The 24,286-nt window shown below is 43.7% G+C and overlaps 1 protein-coding gene across 1 annotated transcript in view; it reads right to left on the bottom strand.

Moving 5' to 3' along the window:
- Positions 1 to 1,316: 1,316 nt before the first annotated feature.
- cttnbp2 (cortactin binding protein 2) overlaps positions 1,317 to 24,286 on the bottom strand; it is a 97,435-nt gene continuing 74,465 nt past the window's right edge. Inside the window, 17 exon segments of the mRNA XM_069724350.1 lie at positions 1,317 to 2,492; positions 3,495 to 3,593; positions 5,666 to 5,765; positions 6,042 to 6,093; positions 6,592 to 6,774; positions 6,875 to 7,110; positions 7,830 to 8,008; positions 8,299 to 8,471; positions 8,913 to 9,080; positions 10,241 to 10,327; positions 10,330 to 10,339; positions 11,287 to 11,373; positions 12,238 to 12,317; positions 13,101 to 13,196; positions 19,203 to 19,490; positions 21,434 to 21,551; positions 22,654 to 22,854. Of these exon segments, the coding sequence (XP_069580451.1) occupies positions 2,163 to 2,492; positions 3,495 to 3,593; positions 5,666 to 5,765; positions 6,042 to 6,093; positions 6,592 to 6,774; positions 6,875 to 7,110; positions 7,830 to 8,008; positions 8,299 to 8,471; positions 8,913 to 9,080; positions 10,241 to 10,327; positions 10,330 to 10,339; positions 11,287 to 11,373; positions 12,238 to 12,317; positions 13,101 to 13,196; positions 19,203 to 19,490; positions 21,434 to 21,551; positions 22,654 to 22,854 (2,487 nt within the window). The 3' untranslated portion in view covers positions 1,317 to 2,162.

Here is a 24,286-nt window from a genome sequence, read left to right as displayed (position 1 = left end):
TTTGATTTTTCTTCCGTGCCCACGCCTGATGAAGACTAAAAGAAGTTTAAACGTTGCGACAGGCACAACAATTAAGGACAAATTGGTCACATTTTTCTGAAAGACAAACTACTCTCTTTTTATTTTATTATTTTTTTCATGTAGGGATCTGTCTCCCCTAAAAAAAAAAGGAGGGAGAGGGGTTGGGGTGGGAGACCTGCCGGGGGATGGACCATGCATTCCCTCTCGTCCATTCATTTGGACAGGAAGATCAGTTCCTAACCAATATTAAAAAAAGTGCTAAACCAGCATCTGAATTTTTGCAACAGCTAAAATTAATAGTGAATACAGTGAGTGAAACTGTTTTTAAGCTTCCACAACGTGATGCAAAACAGCGGTAAACATCAAATCGAAAAGAAGCATATCTTTGTCATAAACCAATCAAATTTATTTTAATTTTCAAAATTGTATATGTTGTCTTTAGTCTATCTGCAATAAAATACTCATTTATGTGATTTGAAAATCATTGCATTTTGTTTTTAATTTATATTTTACACAGTGTCCCAACTGTTTTGGAATGAGGTTGTATGATCACCTGAAACGAAGAATCGTTGTGTTTTTAATATATCACAATGAGCCCCTCATATCCATACAGGAAGTGGGTCCTCTTCCATGTTGCACTGCCATGTTTCTACAGTAGCTGAGGGCCTTCTATGTTTTTAGACTATCTTACAGACTTGGTAGGGCAGGATGAGGCGTGGGGTGTTCAGTTGGTTGCAATCTGCAACCTTACCAGTTGATTTGACTAAATCATAGACGCTGCGCCTTAAGAGATCATTCCTGTTTCAGACAGAGGTGAATATAAACGGGTGGAATTAGACAGTTAAGTTTGCTTTTAGTCAGCCAAACAAAACCATGTCAGTGGAACCACTTTGAATAAATATGTGTAAGATATGTCCCCTTTAAAGCACGTACAAACTGAGCATCAGATTCATATTAGATTTAAATGTAAAATGTGTCTTCAACGAAGGCCGTGAATCCTGTTATAAAGTAAAAATAGAATTTAAAAAAAAACAACAGAAAAGGCCAGAGGGGTCTTTAACAGTGCCATTTTAATGTTTGTGCTTGAAAGACAATCTTTAAACCTCAAACAACTATCGTACAGATCCAAATCATAGGTTGACTAAAATCTCTCTTGTACATATGTATAGATATATATTTATATATTTATAAACAATGTCCGCTTCAAATCGAATGTGTCCTTAAAAATGAAAACATACACAGAAACAATGGAAAGCATGAAAGAAGAGTGGGGTTCGATTGAACGTGAGTCAGGCGGAAGTGATGGGCATCAAAATATTTATTATGGCTTACAATTGACAGAGGACATCCTGTGTTTATACACTCTAGTACTTATTGCCACATCGCCTTCGCCCTGAAACAAGTGAAGGTTCACAACCAAACTGGTTTTACAAACACTATGTACAAGGTTGTTTTTTTCAGCAGTTTAAGATTTAATCACTGTACAAGCATCTTACCACATACACCAATCTATAGAGCATTTAAACATACTAATTCTTATTTACAAATATATTTGGTAAAACCCTGATTAATTTCAACAGTATTTCAACCAACCTTGCAACTATTTGAAGATAAAACACTTGAATGTCTCAAAATACTTAATAGCTAAAACAACAAAAATAAAAACCTGCTTGTATTCTTTCTTTGATCCAAAAACACTCCTCTGTGGCCTTATAGCTGGAGAAGTACAGTATTTCAACTTTAAGTGCACAAGAACACTGTGCCAGGACTGTTTGGAGGCAGTTTCCACCTGTTAAATACCTCATAATTCAACACCTATTTCAGTAAATCTCGTCCAAAGAATATTGTCCTTTAATATGCAGGTTGATACAATGGAATTAAGGCAACAGTAAAATAACCTGCTGCTTTACCTTCTATTGTTTTTCACACAAAACCCTCATCTACCCCCGAGATATCACATCATTCAAATACTGTAGTAGAATAAAACTATGGTCCCCAAGTACACAACTGCAGCACAGTGTAACAAGTACGGATAACAAGTACAAATAGTAAGAGTCAAAGGTCGTCAGGTACCGAGTCTTTACATCATGGAGGGAGGTTTACAGCGGAATCATGGGAAGGAGGAGGAAGGAGGAAAATGTCTATTTGTTGTTGTTGTTTTCATGCAGGTCTCTGTGGAGGATCCAAATGTCCTCGTGTGATTGGTTGTTGTCGTTGATGTCGTTGGGGTTGTAGTTGTTGTTGCTGCTGCTGGGTGGAGCCTGCTTTGTTCTGCTGCTGTTGGTGGTTCTGCTGTGGCTGGGAGGAGTGTGGATCCGGTTGCTGCTGCTGCTGTTGTTGTTGTTGTTGCTGCTGGTGGCTCGTGTCTGCTGCCCCCTGATGCTGGGGATAGGAAGCTGCGATTTGGTGCGAGGACCTGAATGCCGACCGGCCGCCTGGCTGGAGCTGCGGCTGGACTGACTGACAGCAGTCTGCAGGAGGAGACGGAGATACTGGTGAGTTGGAGATAGTTTTATTGGGTTGTTTTAAAATGGTGAACATTTCTCCCTATGTTAAATCTGGACCACTTTTCATCATCACCTTGGTTTTCATGGGACACCACAAAGCTCATTTTAAAGGGATTTAGGTAAACAAAAGTATTGGTATGATATTTATAACATTTTGGACAGATGTTATGATCAGAGTTATTACAACTCCTGATGATGACAGAAATGTGTGAACTAAACTGAATGTAAAGCAGAAGTGAAGTGTCACTCATTCTCTGCAACATTTCATTATAATCTCCTCAATCATTGTTAACAGATTTCCATCTGGACTGAAGATGCTGTTGTTCTTGGAGGCATCTTCTCAATGTGACTGAAAACAAATCAGCTTTCAAGCTCTTTGGCACAAAACACTTGAACTTTAAACTCTGGTGATAATTAAAAGTAATCACCACATATCTTTGAACATTTTCCTGCAGGCCAATTGCAAAATCTGCCAAATTAAAGATGCATTGTTCCTGTGAACAACCTTCCACCTACACCTACAGTAAACAGAGCAGTAGCGATGTTACAACACTGGGCAGGTCAGTGGTGTGAGAACAAACACATTCAAAGTTCTGCAAAAACAGTCCCATGTTTTAACATTTGAGTCACCAGTTTGGGGTTTGATGAGGAGACTAAGGGAAGAACTAAAGGTGAGAAGATTAAAGTGAAAAAATAAGTTCAACAGAGAGAATAACGACATGAATGAAATGCAGTTTTGTGTGTCTGTTCTGTTCTCACACTTACTGCGTAAAGCTGTGAATGTTTTAAACAGATATATTTGAGGTGGATTAATAATCCACATCTTGTTTCCAGTCATATCTGCTGTTTTACTTTTAACTGGTGGACAACAAACATTTCTTTACACAGATTACATTCAGTAAATATTATTTATTGTTGACTCTGAGCTGCCGGTTGTTTGTATTTAGACCCTTCTTTTCCTCTCACCGTCTGCTGAACTCCAGTTTCCTGCTTGGCCATCTGATGATGCAGCGCTTCACTGGGAGAGCTGGAGAACACGATCAGGTCGTTTTTGGCCTCTGAGATCTGAAGGAGATAAACAAGAGGAAGAGGGAAACTCTCAGATTAGAACAGTTTTTAAAGGTCAGTTCTGATACCGATAATCTGCAGACAAATCTGCCAGCAAATGTCACATTAATTGAATAGTTTCAGATAAGTTATCAAAGGTCAGAACAAGTTTAAAAAGACTCCTGTAGCCTCTAATACCTGAACCAGGTGTCCACATATCTTCTTCCACATAATGAGTGTGAATGAATCTATTTAATGTACTCCATCATGACGATGTCTGTTTGTGTTTGCGTTAGCGTTTGTGTTTGCATTTGTGTGCTGTACTTCCACACAACCTTCTTCAGATCAGCTGACCTGAGTTAAACTTCTGTTTAAATGTCATTACATCTGGATAATGTCCAGCTCCAGCTGTAAGTGTATGTGTTTATATGTAAATTTGTATATGTATATAAATTATATGTACATAAAATATATGTGTGTGTATATGTATATATAATATGTGTATATATACAGTACCAGTCAAAAGTTTGGACACAGCTTCTCATTCAATGTTTTTTCTTTATTTAATTTTTTTTTCTACATTGCAGATTAATATTAAAGACATCCAAACTATGAAGGAACACATATGGAATAATGTGGTAAACAAAAAAAGTATTAAACAAACCAGAATATGTTTTAGATTTTAGATTCTTCAAAGTAGCCACCTTTTGCTTTGATGACAGTTTGATGTGTTTGAGAGCATCAGTTGTGTTGTGCAGAGGCAGGGTTGGTGCACAGTTCTATACAGTGAATATATATATTCCACTACACTTTAATCCATATTATGGCAAGAACCACTCAACTGAGAAAAGAGAAACGACAGTCCATCATTACTTTAAGACAGGAAGGTCAGTCAATCCGGAACATTTAGAGAACTTTGAATGTATCCTCAAGTGCAGTCGCGAAAACCATCAAACACTCTGGTGAAACTGTCTCTCATGAGGACCGCCTAGGACAGGAAAACCAAGAGTTACCTCTACTGCCGAGGATACATTCATTAGAGTTACCAGCCTCAGAAACCGCAAATTAACAGCACCTCAGATTCGAGTCCACAGAAATGCTTCACAGAGTTCAAGTAGCAGACACATCTCAACATCAACTGTTCAGAGGAGACTGGGTGAATCAGGCCTTCATGGTCCAATTGCTGCAAAGAAGCCACTACTGAGGAAGAACAAGAAGAAGAGACTTGATTGGGCCAAGAAACACAAGGACTGGACATCAAACCAGTGGAACTCTGTACTTTGGTCTGATGAGTCCAGATCTGAGATTTTTGGTTCCACCTGCCGTGTCTTTGTAAGATGCAGAAAAGGTGAGCGGATGGTTTCTACATGTGGTTCCCACCGTGAAGCACGGAGGAGGAGGTGTGATGGTGTGAGGTGGGGGGGGGGCTTGCTGGTGACACTGTTCGTCATTTATTCAAAATTCAAGGCATACTTAACCAGCATGGCTCCCACAGCATTCTGCAGCGACATGCCATCCCATCTGGTTTGAGCTTAGTGGGACCAGCATTTGTATTTCAACAGGACAACGACCCCAAACACACCTCCAGGCTATGGAAGGGCTGTTTGACCAAGAAGGAGAGTGATGAGTGCTGCGTCAGATGACCTGGCCTCCACCATCACCGACCTAAACCCAATGAGACGGTCTGGGATGAGTTGGACCGCAGAGTGAAGGCAAAGCAGCCAACAAGAGCTCAGCACCTCTGGGAACTCCTTCAAGACTGTTGGAAAACCATTCCAGGTGAACACCTCATGGAGCTGATTGAAAGAATCCTAAGAGTGTGCAAAGCTGTCATCAAAGCAAAAGGTGGCTACTTCGAAGAATCTAAAATATAAAACATATTCTGGTTTGTTGAGCTTTTTTTTGTTTACCACATTATTCCATATGTGTTCCTTCATAGTTTAGATGTCTTCAATATTAATCTGCAATGTAGAAAAAAATGTAAATAAAGAAAAAACATTGAATGAGAAGGTGTGTCCAAACTTTTGACTGGTACTGTATATATAATATATATGTGTGTATATGTATATATAATATATGTGTGTGAGTACCTTGCTGATGTCCGGCTCTGACCTGCTGGAGCACATTGTGTGCAGCTCTCTGATCAGATCCGTCTCATCATCAGAGAAGACAGTCAGACCTGCAGGTTCCCTGAGAAACAAACACCATAAATTAACTTTAAACTGTAATGCAGGATGTGTAACTTCCACCTGACTAACATGTTTATTACTACAACAAGCCTGCTGGCGCTCTCTGTCCAGTTAGTTTCACTCATCTCTGCTGTGCTGCTGCTACAGTGCAGGATGCTGATAGTGTATGCTAATGCTACCACCATTTCTGATAGTGTATGCTAATGCTACCACCATTTCTGATAGTGTATGCTAATGCTACCACCATTTCTGATAGTGTATGCTAATGAACACCAACCTCTGAATTTTTCCATTTGTGATCAAACTGACATCAGTACTCGACAGCGAACCTGCAATCAAAGGCAACATGTTTATTGATTTAAAAAGCTACACACAGTTGTGTGTGGGGTTACACACAGTACACATTAAAGTCAACAACAAGCTCCTTTAAAGGTAGAACAGTAAACTGTCCACACTGAGCTCTGTGGGCTATTCTCATAGACTGTCTGTAACAGGGACTGTGTGTGAGGTTTGTAAACACTGCCCCCTTGTGGAGACTCCTGACACGTGCTGTAAATCGGTTCTCTGAAGTTTCTACACTGATGTGGAGACAGAACGAGTGTTCCACATGAAACACTTCAAATACAGCTGAAGGATGTTTGAAGATCGGAGGATTCTTGTTTTATTGTTTACTCTGTGACTGCATTCACTAAAGCATTCAAGTGTTCAGCTTGTACAGATGAGAATGATCCCATTCTCAGGTTAATTATTACATAACCAGGTTAATTAAACCATAACCAGGTTCATTATCACATAACCAGGTTAATTATGATGCTGGGACATCTCACCGTCTCTGAAGGAGCCACAGCTCCAGGTGGAGCTTCCCTTCTTCCGAGGGCTGGTGTTGGATCGTCTCAACTTGACGCTGTCTCTTCCCTTTCTTCCTCCTCCACTCCCACTTCCTTTATAGGAGCCGATGGCTGACAGAGGGAAAGCAGCGCCCCGAAACTCCAGCAGGTAACTGTTGATTTCTGAGGGTTGAGAGAAAAAGTGCACCTCAGTATGTTTTCCTCCATATTCATCCATTTGTTTCCCAACTGAAAGAATAGCTGATCGCCGTGCGTGACGCACCGTGTCGAGGCAGAGGGCAGCCCAGGAGAACAGCCTTGTTGACCAGGATACTGAGGGCAGCTTTCACCACAGCCTGCTGTCCAGCACTCAGACCGCGGTTGCTAGGAGACGGTCGCTGTGACGAAGGGGGCGAAGACAAAGAGCTGGAGGACGAGGAGTGCCGGGCTGTTACCTGGGAGATGATGGCGTTTTCAACGCGGGGGACGACCACGGCGTTCCAGAGACGGGACAGCCACCTAGACACACACACACACACACACACACACACACACACACACACACACACACACACACACACACACACACACACACACACACACACACGAACTTCAGGACTTCCTCTCATCAGCTGTTTCCTGTAAACTTGTCTCTAGATGCTCTGACATCATCTGACCTCGCCTGACCTCATCTGACATCACCTGTAGTGGACACTGAGCTGCTAGTTTAAAACAGGTAACTGAATCCGTCACTAAACAACAGAAAGCTAATCTGGTTTAATAAAAACACGGGTTTCTTATGTATATATTAAACATACTATATTGTTTCACACTTAATGTAAATATCGTTTGTCTCTATGACCATTTTGTTGTCGTATGTTGACTCTTGGACACGGAAATGTTCCGGAGGTGCTAATTATACATGTTTGTTTTAGAAATGTTTTCCATAATTTAATGAAAAGACAGCTTTGTTTATGAATGAGAAATATATACTGTATATATATATATATATACCGTTATTAACATTTAATCTGTATTCTCTGGTCTTTCTATCTTTGATGTAGTTTATAGCATCGCGTCAACCATCACAGCTAAAGGCCTCACCACAACCACAACCCTGACCTAAATCTAACTTTCTTTACCCTCAGACAGACAAAATTCAATTCCAATTCTATTTTATTTTATTTATATAGTAAAAATAAAGTGTGTACACAGAAATTTCACACAAACACACACACCTGACAACGGCCTGTGTGTTGTTGGGGACCACTGGGCAGGACAGGAACAGCTGCGGACCCAGCAAAGCTTCGTGTGTCCCCAGACGGGACAGACAGGCGTTGAGCTGCTGCCACACCTGACTCACCCACAGCACCGAGCGCTCCACGGCGCCACCAGGTGACCAGACGCCGGTCCCCTTCTGGAGGAGCGATGGAGGGAGAAAGAATGAAACATTTCCCTTTATTCTGCTGATAAATGAAACACTGAGGGACCAAACGAGGACCAACATCACAGATTTCTTCACAGCTGGATCAGAACCATCTGATCGACATCAGATGACTCGGCAGTTCAAAAACATTCAAAAAAACATTTCTAACTTTGAGCCTCATTTGGGATCGAAAAAAGAAAAACTTCAAGTGTTTGATTACAAAAACAAAGCAGAGCTGAACACAACAATGATGATGTCATCACTCTACAACAGGGACTGACCTTATGAAGCAGCTTCCTGCGCAGGTGCCTTCCCAGCAGGCCATGCAGTGGTTCCTGGTCCCATCGAAGAGTCACCCAGTGGAAATGCTGCTGGAGGCGGAGCTCTGATCCCTGGAGGCGGGCCTTCGACAATGTGGCAATCAAGAAGTTGCCCTGGAGGAAGTGGTGGGGACCTGAGGGAACCAAAGACAGAACGATTTGTCATTTTTTTTATTTGGTGCATATGTGGATGTTTAAAGCTTTTTTCTGCCCTTCAGTTTCAGTCTGAGGTCACTTCTTAATGTTAATAACGTTTAATTATACAATTGTATCTGACACTCATCCCACATAAAACCTGCTGTAACATCTCAGAGGCTTCAGAGGAGATAATACTAAACTCTACCTTTGATAAACTACAGTCAAATGAATGTGTAAAATTATATTTTTATAAACGGATGAGAACATTTTGTTTGTTAAAGCTAATTGAAGCATTTGAAATGATTCGGTGAAAGCTCCACAGATGGCCCAGTTTGTACTGGGATTGTTGAAGTTTCTTAAATTGCAAACGTACCTATGAATTATTCACATTGGTTTTAAACAGGATATTTCATGTATGTCTCTTGCAGCAGTCATACCAGTGTTCAGGAGCACAGGGGAAGCACAGCTCCTGTTGTCCAAACTGTGGCACAGGTCTCCCAGCAGGCCCGTTAGGGATGAAGCCTTCTCCAGTCCCTCCAGCAGGACCACCACACAGTGACCAGCTGGACCCCCGACCTCTGACCCCACTGTCGGCACCAGAAAACCTGAGAGAGGAAGAGAAGAGGAGGAAATGTAGCAGCTGAAGGACAGATTTTATTCATAACTGTGTATACAGTGTGTGTGTGTGTGTGTGTGTGTGTGTGTATATACAGTGTGTGTATAGTGTGTGTGTGTGTGTGTGTGTGTATGTGTGTATACAGTGTGTGTGTATACAGGTGTGTGTGTGTGTGTGTGTGTGTATACAATGTGTGTATACAGTGTGTATAGAGTGGTTGTGTATTGAGTGTGTGTATTTACAGTGTGTGTATACAGATTGTGTGTGTATACAGTCTATATACATTGTGTGAGTATACAGTGTGTGTGTCTAAACAGTGTGTGTATACATATACAGTGTGTGTATACAGTGTGTGTATACAGTGTGTGTGTATACTGTGTATACAGGTTGTGTGTGTATACTGTGTATCTATACAGTGTGTGTGTGCGTGTGTGTGTGTGTATACAGTGTGTGTATACAGTGTGTGTGTGTGTGTGTGTGTGTGTGTGTGTGTGTGTGTGTGTGTGTGTGTGTATACAGTGTGTGTATAGTGTCTGTATAGAGTGTGTGTGTATACAGTGTTTGTGTATACAATATGTGTGTATACAGTGTGTGTGTATAGTGTGTATACAGTGTGTGTATACAGTGTGTGTGTATACAGTGTGTGTGTGTGTGTGTGTGTGTGTGTGTGTGTGTGTGTGTGTGTGTGTGTGTGTGTGTGTGTATGTGTGTGTGTGTATACAGTGTGTATACAATGTGTGTATACAGTGTGTGTGTGTGTGTGTTTATACAGTGTGTGTATACAGTATGTGTGTATACAGTGTTTATACAGTGTGTGTATACAGTGTGTGTGTGTGTGTGTGTGTGTGTGTGTGTGTGTGTGTGTGTGTGTGTGTGTGTGTGTGTGTGTGTGTGTATACAGTGTGTGTACAGTGTGTGTGTGTGTGTGTGTGTGTGTGTGTGTATATACAGTGTGTGTATAGTGTCTGTATACAATACAGTGTGTGTGTAGTGTGTATACAGTGTGTGTGCATACAGTGTGTGTGTGTGTGTGTGTTTATACACTGGTGTGTTTTGTGTGTGTGTGTGTGTGTGTGTGTGTGTGTGTGTGTGTGTGTGTGTGTGTGTGTGTGTGTGTGTGTGTGTGTGTGTGTGTGTGTGTGTGCTTACCACAGGTGATGAACGCATCCAGCAGCTGCTCTTTGGTCAGGCTCTCCTCCACCTCCACCCTCACCACGTCACAGCTGAGCCCCCCATCTCCTGCTTGGACTGGTGGAGAGACAGAAAAGGAGGGGGGCATGAGTGAAGATGCAGAAAGAGGTAAGATGGGAGTGTGTTGTCATGGAAACAAAGGAAATGTACTATTATGTGCTGAAGGAAATGGAGCTGGAGGAGAATTTGAATGAGCAGAAAGGGCTTTTCCAGGCTGCTATCAAAAAGAGCACAGCCAGGAGGCTGCTGAGGACACTTTCCTCTCATCTTTCCTTTATTATCTGATGCACTTCATCAGTATAATACTCCAGTATACTGTATACTTCAAAAAGGAAACATCCACAGTAACGAGTACAAAGGAATATACCATACTGTGGAAGAAAACAGCAAACAGGCTCCTCAAATGAAGAGAGAAACATTTTACATACACAAGCTGTCCTTTTTAAATTAAATTTGTTTCACAGCTTACATTTATTCATCTAATCTTAATCATAACCTCCAAATGCAGTCGAAGAAAAAAGGTGTGTGTTCACATTTTCTTTATCTGCTCTCAACATATTTTTCTGGGCCACTGGAACAAACACCACGTGATGTCTTTGCCATGGCAACACTGCAGCCTGAACACTGCATTGGTTCAACAGTACTGATAGTTACCAGCCATCGCTGCTGGTTCATCAGCTCCACTCAATGTGTTCTCCTTGTTGCATTCAACCCTGAGGATGTAGCAGAGGATCAGTGACCTGTGGTGTGTGTGAGGTGTTGCTCTACTGTTTGCATGCAGGTTCTGTCTAATTGCATCAGCTTGTGCAACAGAGCCAAATGCAACTTAAAAAAGAAGAGTTTCACTACATTTTTATATTTCAAGAGTCCTCTAAGATGAAAGAGCTCCTCAGCAGCTATAAATAGGTTTCCTTTGAACATGAGCCCTTCCCTTCACCTGATTGGACCACTGTCTGGTCGGGTTTTATAGTTGGATCGCAGCATTAGAGCCCTGATGGACGTACCTTGATGCAGTGAGCCACCAGACTGGCAATATACTCCTGACAGCTGCCCTCCAGCCCGTTTAGGATAAGGTTACCATACTGTTCCACCTGCACACAGAAAACAAAGAGAAGAATAAGATAACATGGAGTGCCGCTCTCATCGACCTCCTCCCAAGCATGGTTTAATAACATCTTATTCCAGCTGTGCTCACATGACCTTTGACTTCTATAGTATATACTAACAGTCTGCAGATGTTACTGGATAAGAGGAGTTGTATGTTACAGTGAACACATGAAAAATTATGAATGAACTTGTATCACACCGTCTTCATAAAACCACACTTAAATAAACAGTCAACAAATCTACATAAATGAATAATGCTCATTTAAATAATTTCTTATTATTGACAATAAAATACTTCAGATGAACATAAACACCTGAGAGATTTGATAACTTGTGAAGTGTGAATTTATGTTATGTTATAAAATAAAATCAGATTTTTCCTTCAGACTCTTCATCACTGCAGATTAAAGCATCAGCTGACTGACAAAAATGTTCATCAGACATAATTCTCAGGTGTGTTTTATTGTTTGTCGTCTGCTCTTACACAGCAAGGGGTGGAGTAGCTGCTTGGAAACAGTTCGTCTGTTTCCTTTTATCTGCCCAACATTATCATCATCATCCTCTTCACCCTCATCATCTTCTTCATCATCATCCTCATCATATTCATCATCATCATCATCATTATCTCTTTCTTCATCGTTCACTCTGCAGGATTCTCTCTTCCTATTTTTCTAACGTCTTACTCACCTAATCCCTCAATCTCTGCAGTCCTTTGTGTATCTTTGAATAAATGTACTGTACACTTGTGTACGTGTGTGTGTGTGTGCATGTGTGTGTCTGTGTGTGTGTGTGTGTGTGTGTGTGTGTGTGTGTGTGTGTGTGTGTGTGTGTGTGTGTGTGTGTTTTACCAGGCGGACGCAGTTGTGAAGCAGCGGCAGGGGGAAGAGGGATTCCAGAGCCAATTGATCGAGACACGACTTAGACAGACCTGTTAAAACACACAGACACACATAATCCTCTGGTTTAGATGCTCAGCCACATCTTTAACCTCTCCGCGACTTTGTTCAGAAGAACCTCAGTGTGCAGTCGGACTGTCCTGAAAGTTAAAGGTTGGAGTCACAGCTGTTGGTGATTCTCAGTAAAGATAAGGACTGATGTCAGTGGATCAGCGCACAGTGAAGGACAAGAATCAAACCAGCAACTCACTGCTGCCTATGTTTACACCTCTGACTGTTTACATCTCTGATCTACAGTCTGACCGTCATCTTCATACTGTTTACATCTCTGATCTACAGTCTGACCATCATCTTCATACTGTTTACATCTCTGATCTACAGTCTGACCGTCATCTTCATACTGTTTACATCTCTGATCTACAGTCTGACCGTCATCTTCATACTGTTTACATCTCTGATCTACAGTCTAACCGTGAGTTTGTTGTCATTTTGTAAAATAAAACTGTGTAATGTAGATGCGTTGTGTGTTTACATGACATTAATTATTTTATTATATTACAATCATTCAGTTATTGTAGATTATACTCAGACTGGTTATTATTAATTAAATATTGATAGTGTAAAATGTTCTGGCATGGTTTCCCTTCATGTGGAGCAGATCAGTTCTCAGAGCCCGGTACAACACGGCCACGCTGAGAGGGATCCAAACACATTTATACACTCTTTCATCCATTTGTCAGCCAGTGATGGCGGCTCTGATTCTGGTTCTGGCTCTGCTGCTGAACCAACACACACTTAGGTTGCCAGGTTGGTACCTTTGAGGTGGATGGTGATTCTCTGGCTGAGAGGCTTTCTCACCAGGTCCCAGGGAGATGGGGGGGGCTCCTGATCTGGCAACCACTCAGTGTCTCCTGGAAGACAAAAGACACATGGGGACAGTCAATCACACAAACTGTACAAACAGTAACACACTCAAACAACCGTACACACACAGTAACACAACCAAACAACTTTACCCTAACACTCACTACATTAGCATGTGTGATAATGCACCATACAAAGTGTTGTAGTAATGAACATGTATTACCAGGTTAGACATATATATATATATACAGTATGAAACCAGAAAACACAGATTAATATAATATTAATATTTATGTCCTTTTTTATGACCTCAATACCGATGATACACCTGCTGAACATTCAAACTGACAGAAGCTCTGCAAGTTATTCATGTTGGAATGATATCCATGGAAACCACTGGCTGGTGGGCGGGGTTTAACACCGAGGCCCAGGTGTCCTCAGACTCCTGATAACAGCGTCTGAGACGAGCCTCACTCTAATGACTCCATCTTTACAACCTCCACATGCAGCTTTGTTTCTCTCTGTGGACGACTACAAAGAGAGAGCTCATCTTTATGCAGCACCAAGCAGCCGGCGCTCCTTTTCTTTAATCTCTTTTTACACACACTTCATGTTGAAGAGTGAGCAGACGAAACACTAACACAGAGCCAGCTGCCATTCAGTCTCATCACATCACACAATCCAAGAAGAAGCCTGCGGGGCTGCTAATGTGGCACGCTGCATAAATACGAACAGGAAACACTGACAGGAGGAATTTTGTAGTTCACTTGAGCGGTATTACATCACCAGCTGAAAAATATGAAAAGACGTTTTGGTTGCGTTACCTGGTAAAGGTGGACCAGACAGAACTGATCATTTAATGCACCAGCAGGGGGAACTGTGTGGTTTTTTTGTCTTTTGTTTCCTCTGAGGCACCTTTCTGTTCACTATAGGTTGTTCTCTAAAACATAATAAAGATCAGTGCTGCACTACTGAAGGGTTTCCCAACACGACTGTAGAAAGTCACATTGGGAAATAAAAGAGCTTTTTATTAAACCAGTGACAGATGACAGAGCAGCACGTTAAAGAGCTCCACACTTACATAAAGGAGGAATGTTCACAGAAGTTGTCTTGAATGCTTCCTTTTGTTCTGCAAACTTACTAAACTGCTGCTTAATTCAACCCCAAGAGAAATGGTTCAGCAGAAGGTGTGAAGTTCTTCTCACGAACTGGACTTTTAACTTCACAGAGCTTTCCTTTAAAAAAAACACTCCTGTAACAACAGACTGGAGAGAGAAAGAAAGAAGGAGCAGATGAATCAGGAGGAACATCTCAAACAGCCAGTGGGCGGAGCCTCCTGTGAAATGAGCCATGTAGGAAATACTGCTATTAACTAACTACTACGTCATTACCTGTTAAACTGCTCATTATTTTTCCATTTCCTAAATTCATTGTCTAGAAAATGACATGAATTTCACATTTATTTGGTTTGATTGAGGTCCAAAACCCAAAATGTTTGTAAAACTGAGAAGTCAAAAATACATTAAAAAGTATTTATACAACTAGTACATGTTGTTCCTTTATTGCACTCTTCATTTCATTGTCAATCACAACTGTGTGATGTATGCTTTGGGTTTTCAACTCACTATTATAAGTAAGCACACGGGCGGAGTTTGGAGTCGGTGGCAGAACGTTGGGAGAGTAAGGCGTCTACCTCGACAATGAACTGATGGCTCTCGTCAGGCTGGATGAGAATGGGGGCAAACGCGAACAGTTCCTTAAGGGCGGAAAATACCGGGTCGGTTTCGGGGGACCAGACAAAGTCTACTTTGGATGAGGCGAGTCGTGTAAAGGGACTGAATGTCTGACTCCAATTCCGTATAAAGCATCTGTAGAAGTTGGCGAACCCCAAGAACTGCTGCAGTTTTTTGTGGTTCACGGAAACCGGCCACTCGGTGACCGCTCTGACCTTCCGAATCTGTCCCTCCTCGATTATGAATCTGAGGAACGGTACAGAGGAAACGTGAAACTCACATTTCTCGGCCTTAATGAACAGTTGGTTCTCTAGAAGGCATTGAAGGACCTGGCGGACGTGGTGGCGATGTTCTTGTGGGTTGGGAGAATAAATCAAAATGTCATCAAGATAGACGAATACAAAACAGTTAAGAAAGTGTCTTAGCACATCGTTAACCAGAGCCTGGAACACTGCTGGGGCATTTGTCAAGTCAAATGGCATGACGAGATATTCAAAATATCCCAGGGGGTGTTGAAGGCCGTCTTCCATTCATCTCCCTCCCAGATCCAAAGCAGGTGGTAGGCATTACGGAGATCCAGTTTCGTGAAGATAGTGGCGCCGCTCAGGGATTCGAAAACAGAGTTGAGTAGGTGAAGTGGGTATTTATTCTTCATGGTTATCTGGTTGAGTCCCTGGTAGTCGATACAGGGCCGGAGGCTATTGTCCTTCTTGGCCACGAAGAAAAACCCTGCCCCTACTGGGGAGGATGATGGATTGATAATCCCAGCGGCGAGGGATTTGGTGATGTAGGTCTCCATGACCTCTTGTTCAGATCGGGGGAGGCTGTATAGCCAACTGGTGGGTAGAGTGGCACCGGAGAACAGCTCAATGGCGCAGTCGTATGGCCTGTGGGGTGGTAGTGAGAGGGCTCGTTCTTTGCTGAACGCCTCCTTTAAATCGATGTACACCATGGGGATGGTGGAGAGGTCGGGTCCGGAAACAGGAGTACAGAGGAAGGAGGTTTGGCAGGGAATGGCCGACTTGAGGCACCTGGAGTGGCATGCAGGACTCCAGCCGGTGATTCAGCCGCCGAACCAGTCGATTTGGGGATGGTGGTCTCTCAGCCAGGGGTGACCTAGGACTAACAGTATCTGGGGCGTTGGGAATACATAGAACCTGAGTTCCTGCCGATAGTTCCCAGATACGAGCAGGGGAATGGGCGCAGTCCTATGTGTGATTCGGGTGAGGTGGCTGCCATCCAGGGAGTTCACCGACAGGGGTCGCTCCAAACCCTCCACGGAGAGCCTGTGGGTAATAGCGAACGTAGTGTCCACAAAGTTCTGCTCTGCGCCAGAGTCTATGAGAGCCATGACTGGTAGCGGACCGGTTGGTAAGCACAGGTTGGCGGAGAGCGTTAGACCGGACTTGGGATGGGGGAATCGTGTGGAATCGCTCGCCACACTCTTACGGGCGAGCTCCCTCTTTTGGCCCAACTGGACAGACGGGGATCTGGTGGCCCGTCTCACCACAGTACAGGCAATTACTGGAGCGGATTCGTTGCTCTCTCTCCTCCTGAGACAGGTGGAACTATCCCAGCTGCATAAGTTCCTCCCGAGCCAGTGGAGGGGACACCGGAGCAGGCGAGTGTGGACGTCTCAGACTGTGGGGACGGAACGGCACCGGAAGTGGAGGACCGGAAGTGGTGAGGGACTGACAGACCGGGACCGGGGAACTGTAGTTCCTTTCACGACGACGCTCCCAAATCCGATTATCCAACCGTATGGCAAGGGAGATCAGGTCCTCCAACGTCTCAGCCTCCTCCCGAACGGCAAGTTCATCCTTTAATCCCTCGGAGATGCTGTTGAGAAAGATCCCCTGCAGTGCCCTCTCATCCCAACTGGACTCTGCGGCCAGGATACGAAAGTCAATTGAGTGTTCTGCTGCACTGGCGGGGCCTTGACGGAGTCATAGGAGGCGCCGGACTGCGTCTTGAGTGTGTGTCGAGTGGTCAAAGGCTCTTTTAAACACCTCCAGAAACTGCGCAAAAGAGATAGTGTCCAAACGGTTTCTGGACAACTAAGCCTGAGCCCAGTCGAGCGCACGACCATGTAGCAGACCGGTTAGAAAAGCAATCTTGGAATTATCTGACGCATACGTGCGGGGCTGTTGGTTAAAAGCAAACATAGTCTGTAGCAGGAACCCTCTACATCCTCTCATGTTCCCATGGAAGGGTTCCGGCGACGGGATGAAGAGACTCACGGACCGGCTGCGACTCCAGCGGTGTCAACTCACGAAGTGCAGGGTGAGGCTGGGTGAGGACCTGCACCATACTGCTGATCTCGGCCCCATGAGATCCGATGGTCTGTTGCGAGTCCCGTAGTCCTTGGAGCAGATGGTAATGTTGCCCCAGAAGGACGCCTTGGTTCGTGATCGCCCTCTACAGGTGATCTGCCGGGGGTGACCCTGCTGTGGCTGCTGGATCCATACTGGTCAGTCCATTCTGTAGTGATATGGCGGTGTTTTAACGGACCCAGACACAGAAGGATAGCTTGTTTCTCGAACCAGGGAGTCTTTATTACTTCCAACAGCTGACACACAGTAGGCAGAGACAAACCGTGTTCAAGTCCATATGAGGCCAGAGGCCAATGTTCAGCGAGGAATCTAGTCTCCTCTCTTCTCCGATCCTGAGCCGGAAGCTGGCTCCACTGCGATCGTGGCCGGAAGACAGGCAGGCAGGCAGGCAGAAGGATGCGCCGCAGGGGCATGGCTCCGCTGTGTGGAATCCCGAGGTCCGACACAGCGAGCGGCAGACTAACGTAGCTTGTTTGAAATCCCGAGGTCCTACACAAGAATGGCTGGCAGGCTCACCTGGCGTGGAATCCTGTGGTCCGACACCAGGGGGCAGGCTGGATCTCTGTGTGGATCTCCCGTGGTCCAACACAGGACAGCGGGCTGGATCAAACTGTGTGGATCTCCGTGGTCCGACACAGGAACAGCGAGGGGAGGGTCGACTGTCTGACTCCCGAGGATCGACACAGGATTGCCAAAGCATCAGCAGATGACCTCCGTGGAACGAACTGGATGCTTTCGTTGTACAGGTGAGAACCCGAGGCTTAGACACTGGACGGGAGGTACACTTGAAACAGACAGGGAGTCAGAACCGGAACTTCACTGAGTGAACACGAATTTATATCAGCTGGAGGTGATCACAGAATGAAGCACAGCTGTGCTGACGGAGAGAGGCGCGGCAGTGGGCGGAACTCGGAGGAGGGTACTGCTGAGGGACACAAAACAAAACACAAGCACATGGCAGACCACAACAATACAAGGGGGGATGACAGCACACATGGGGGAAGGTGATTGGAGGAAAACAAAGGAAAACACACTACAAGTAGACTGGAATCCTCACAGAAACATTTGTTTGTCCCTTCCAGGCTGTTGTAGAAAGATGGCCGCACACTGAAAGAGGAGCTGCTCCCAACGTAGATATGAAGGGTTCATGCTAAGCTAACAAACAGAATGGTTCTTAGTTTCAGGTGATGACACACTGCTCCAATAAACATTAAAAACATAAAGCTCTAATTCTGATTTTATAGATAAAACATCAGCTGTTCTCGGAGCTGCTGACATCCAACATGCAGCCTGACATCAACTTAAATTGATCTTTACACCACATGAACCTGAAGTTAAAGGACAGACATATTACACTCCTCTATCACACTGGCCTGGAGATAAAGGACAGACACACTACAGTCCTCTATCACACTAAGGAGCCGCTGGCCAACCTGACTGAGACGGTACATGAAGAGGCTGTGAGACATTAGAGAATGAAAACATGGACATGCAGATAAATGAAGAAGAAATAAAGGATGGATGGAAGAAAAAAGGAGAGAAGTCTGAGAAAGAAAGTATGAGAGTGATATGTGGGAAAGAAAGAAGACATGAGAGGTGGAAGGGAGAGGAGATGATGAGAGGAGGACAAGGAGGAGAAGACAAGAAGGAAGACAAGGAAGAAGACAAGAAGGAGGAAAAGAAGGAGGACAAGAAGGAGGAAAAGAAGGAGGACAAGAAGGAAGACAAGAAGGAGGACAAGAAGGAGGACAATAAAGAGGAAAAGAAGGAGGACAAGAAGGACAAGAAGGAAGACAAGGAGGACAAGAAGGATGAGAAGGACAAGAAGGAGGACAAGAAGGAAGAAGGAAGGCAATGAGAGGAGGAAAGGAGGGAGAAGAAGACAAGAAGGAAGAAAAGAAGGAAGACAAAGGATAAAAAGAGGAGTGACGGAAGAAGAGAGGAATAGAAAGAGGGTTCAGGAGTATTAAGGAGTGAATGTCCTCACCGATAAAGATAGAGGAGATGCTGGTGGGGCCGAGGCCCAGCGGGGGGCGCTGTGCCTCCTCTCTGCCCATCGGAGAGTCTCCACAGAGGATCTGGAGGTGGGAGGTGAAGGCGCGGCTGACGGCAGCACTCAGCTGGACCCAACACGTGGACCGGTGGACCGACACTCTGCCCAGAACCAACTGGCTGCTGGAGACCCCCGACACCTCCTCCTCCAGGGCCTCCACGGGACACATGGACCCTGCTCCTCCACTAGAACACTGGAGACCTACCAGGACCCGGTAGGAGTCTGGAGGAGGGAAAGGAGAGGAGAGGGGTGATGGTAGGGAGGAGGAGATAGAAGGAGGTGGTCAGTAGCAGCATGAAGAACTGCAGTAAAGTAAATAACAGCTTCATCAGAAGTGTGTGTAGATCTGCTACGTAGTGAGACATCACTGCAGACATCACAGATAGGATCACTTCTCCTTCTACCTTCAGCTGAATGTTTGTCATCATCTGAAACCTGCGTGATCGTTTGTTTAATATCAAGTATTCATTAGATTATGACCCAAACACACACACACAGGACTGATCCAAACACAAACACACACACACACACACACACACACACACACACACACACACACACACACACACACACACACACACACACACACACACACACACACACACAGGACTGATCCAAACACACACACACACACACACACACACACAGGACCGATCCAAACACACACACTCACATACAGTACCAGTCAAAAGTTTGGACACACCTTCTCATTCAATGTTTTTTCTTTATTTACATTTTTTTCTACATTGCAGATTAATATTGAAGACATCTAAACTATGAAGGAACACATATGGAATAATGTGGTAAACAAAAAAAAGCTCAACAAACCAGAATATGTTTTATATTTTAGATTCTTCAAAGTAGCCACCTTTTGCTTTGATGACAGCTTTGCACACTCTTAGGATTCTTTCAATCAGCTCCATGAGGTGTTCACCTGGAATGGTTTTCCAACAGTCTTGAAGGAGTTCCCAGAGGTGCTGAGCTCTTGTTGGCTGCTTTGCCTTCACTCTGCGGTCCAACTCATCCCAGACCGTCTCATTGGGTTTAGGTCGGTGATGGTGGAGGCCAGGTCATCTGACGCAGCACTCATCACTCTCCTTCTTGGTCAAACAGCCCTTCCATAGCCTGGAGGTGTGTTTGGGGTCGTTGTCCTGTTGAAATACAAATGCTGGTCCCACTAAGCTCAAACCAGATGGGATGGCATGTCGCTGCAGAATGCTGTGGTAGCCATGCTGGTTAAGTATGCCTTGAATTTTGAATAAATGACGAACAGTGTCACCAGCAAGCCCCCCCCTCCCCCCTCCCACCTCACACCATCACACCTCCTCCTCCGTGCTTCACGGTGGGAACCACATGTAGAAACCATCCGCTCACCTTTTCTGCATCTTACAAAGACACGGCAGGTGGAACCAAAAATCTCAGATCTGGACTCATCAGACCAAAGTACAGAGTTCCACTGGTTTGATGTCCAGTCCTTGTGTTTCTTGGCCCAATCAAGTCTCTTCTTCTTGTTCTTCCTCAGTAGTGGCTTCTTTGCAGCAATTGGACCATGAAGGCCTGATTCACCCAGTCTCCTCTGAACAGTTGATGTTGAGATGTGTCTGCTACTTGAACTCTGTGAAGCATTTCTGTGGACTCGAATCTGAGGTGCTGTTAATTTGCGGTTTCTGAGGCTGGTAACTCTAATGAATGTATCCTCGGCAGTAGAGGTAACTCTTGGTTTTCCTGTCCTAGGCGGTCCTCATGAGAGACAGTTTCATCAGAGTGTTTGATGGTTTTCGCGACTGCACTTGAGGATACATTCAAAGTTCTCTAAATGTTCCGGATTGACTGACCTTCCTGTCTTAAAGTAATGATGGACTGTCGTTTCTCTTTTCTCAGTTGAGTGGTTCTTGCCATAATATGGATTAAAGTGTAGTGGAATATACATATTCACTGTATAGAACTGTGCACCAACCCTGCCTCTGCACAACACAACTGATGCTCTCAAACACATTAAGAAGGCAAGAAATGCTAGAAAAAAAATAAAAAATAAAGAAAAAACATTGAATGAGAAGGTGTCCAAACTTTTGACTGGTACTGTAGGACTAATCCAAACACACACACACACACACACACACACAGGACTGGTCCAAACACACTTACTCTTACAGGCAAACACTCACCGAGATTTTCAAGGAGATCTTTGCAGTCGTCAGTTGCCACATCATGAATAGTACGATTACACTGATCCCTCCTCTCGATGTCCTGCTCACTGTAGCTACACAGCACCTCCAGACACTCCTACACACACACACACACACACACACACACACACACACACACACACACACACACACACACACACACACACACACACACACACACACACACACACACACACACACACACACACACAAAGATCACAAAACACATGACAATAAGACACTGAACAAGACTGTAGAAGATGTAACAATAAGATGTAACTGTGTGTAATGAGATGTAACTGTAAAATAAGATGTAACTATATTCATGTTGTGTGTCTTATGACAGTGTGAATCAGTGAGCTCTTCATTTATATTCCAGTCAGACACTCAGTCTTGTCTGCTGGCTGCTTCACTGGTTTATGCTGACTGGACGGTTCCAGCGAGGTCAGGCTCCCATTAGCTGGCCACAGTGGAGACTGACAGACTGGACGTTAGCAGAAAATATAGAGGACCGTATGAGCCGAGTGAAAGCAGGAAGTACTGCAGTGTACATAAATAAAGAGAATAAATGAAATATTTCAACATCATATTATTGAGTACAGAATAACAGCAGACCAATTGTGAAAGAAGCAGTTCAAGTTAGAGACTGGTCATTGGCCAGAGTCCACCTGGACGATGGTCCGCCCCTTTTGTTCTCCAAGTGAGGAAATAAAATGTTTTCAATTCTTTTGATCTGCTCACATTTGTCCCGTTGAAGTTGCTGCATTACACTGTGAATACAAAGTATTTCAAAAAAGCCTTCTAGTGTTTCAGTAAACAGAAACCTTTTATTCTGAAACATCAGCAGGAACGCATTGTGACTAACATTAAAAATGAAAGTTCACCATGTGTGCCACAGGTGCTCTCTGGTTCTTCAGCTAATCACACTACACACCTGGTCAGCTGATGTATAAAGGTGATATGTCTGTTATTACCATTTAAACAGCCTGCAGCACTGAGCTGCTGACATTAGGGTTCATTTAAAGTTGAGTTTCTGTGTAAGTCCAGTCTGCCACTCACAGACTGAATCCTACATTGATACTGTGAGACCAAAAACAGAGGCTGAAAAACTCTGCGAAGCCGCTGAGTCAACATGTCTCCATGGTTACAGCGCTGTAAGCAGCTGAATCGTTCTGTCATGTTTGATTTTTTTATTTCACCTTCAGGCCCAGGGCAGCAGCCGTGTGTGCCGGCGTCCAGCCGTCGCTGTTGGCCTGGTTCAGCAGGGCAACAGGAAGTGTCAGGGTGGAAGGGGGGTCAAGGGTCACAGTGTGGTCACCCACAGTTGGGTGGCAGAGGAGGAGACGCAGCGTGTCCACGTGGCCTGAGCGCACGGCAGCGTGCAGGGCCGTGCAGCCGTCCTGCAGACAGGTAAAGATGAGTCACACTGTTAGTTCAGCTTCAGATGATCCGTCACTCACATTTTACAGTACTGAGTTGTGATAAAGGCGTCGCACGTTTAAAGTTTTACAGTACTGATTTGTGATGAAGACATCACATGTTTAAAGTTTTACAGTACTGAGTTGTGATGAAGGCATCACATGTTTAAAGTTTTACAGTACTGATTTGTGATGAAGACATCACATGTTTAAAGTTTTACAGTACTGAGTTGTAATGAAGGCGTCACATGTTTAAAGTTTTACAGCACTGAGTTGTAATGAAGGCGTCACATGTTTAAAGTTTTACAGTACTGATTTGTGATGAAGGCATCACATGTTTAAAGTTTTATAGTACTGAGTTGTAATGAAGGCGTCACGTTTAAAGTTTTACAGTACTGAGTTGTAATGAAGGCGTCACGTTTAAAGTTTTACAGGACTGAGTTGTAATGAAGGCACCACATGTTTAAAGTTTTATAGTACTGAGTTGTAATGAAGGCGTCACGTTTAAAGTTTTACAGGACTGAGTTGTGATGAAGGCATCACATGTTTAAAGTTTTACAGCACTGAGTTGTAATGAAGGGGTCACGTTTAAAGTTTTACAGCACTGAGTTGTAATGAAGGCATCACATGTTTAAAGTTTTACAGCACTGAGTTGTAATGAAGGGGTCACGTTTAAAGTTTTACAGCACTGAGTTGTAATGAAGGCACCACATGTTTAAAGTTTTACAGCACTGAGTTGTAATGAAGGCATCACATGTTTAAAGTTTTACAGCACTGAGTTGTAATGAAGGCATCACATGTTTAAAGTTTTACAGCACTGAGTTGTAATGAAGGCGTCACGTTTAAAGTTTTACAGTACTGAGTTGTAATGAAGGGGCCACAGGTATAAAATTTCTTATTTCTCATGTTTGTTTAAATGTGATTTTACTTTTCATTCTCCCTCAGTGAAAAAAGACAAAATAACAGTTTGATTAGAAGTCAGAGAATAGGAGAGCTGAACTTTGGGTCCTGTTAGGAAGTAATAAGGAACATTTTCAGCATCAAGTCGTCTTTACTCAAACAAACAATGAATTATTCGGTCAATAAAATGTAATTAAAATTGACAAAATGACTATAAATGTCAAACATGACAGACAGCCAACATACCAGATTCAATTTACTGTTGCAGAAACAATCACAGCTGATTAATAGTCATCCAAGAAGATAATCAGCTGATTCAGCTGTTTATCTATATATTATATGTATTTATAAACTCACTACATAATGGTTTTCAGTTTATACAGATTTTCACAGAGGAAACTGATCAATGCAGCTCCCAGTGAAAAAAGTATTTTTTAGTGTAGAAGAGGCACTGAAACTGGTCTAACCCTAACCCTAACCCTGCTGATGGACACTAAAAACGTAAAATCTTCTT

Source organism: Brachyistius frenatus, unplaced genomic scaffold (genome assembly GCF_029030835.1).
Source record: "Brachyistius frenatus isolate BFR_SWC_R1_liver_20210118 unplaced genomic scaffold, ASM2903083v1 Contig_371, whole genome shotgun sequence".
In the NCBI taxonomy this organism is placed as follows: domain Eukaryota; kingdom Metazoa; phylum Chordata; class Actinopteri; family Embiotocidae; genus Brachyistius; species Brachyistius frenatus.
This window is presented reverse-complemented; position numbering and strand designations above follow the sequence as displayed.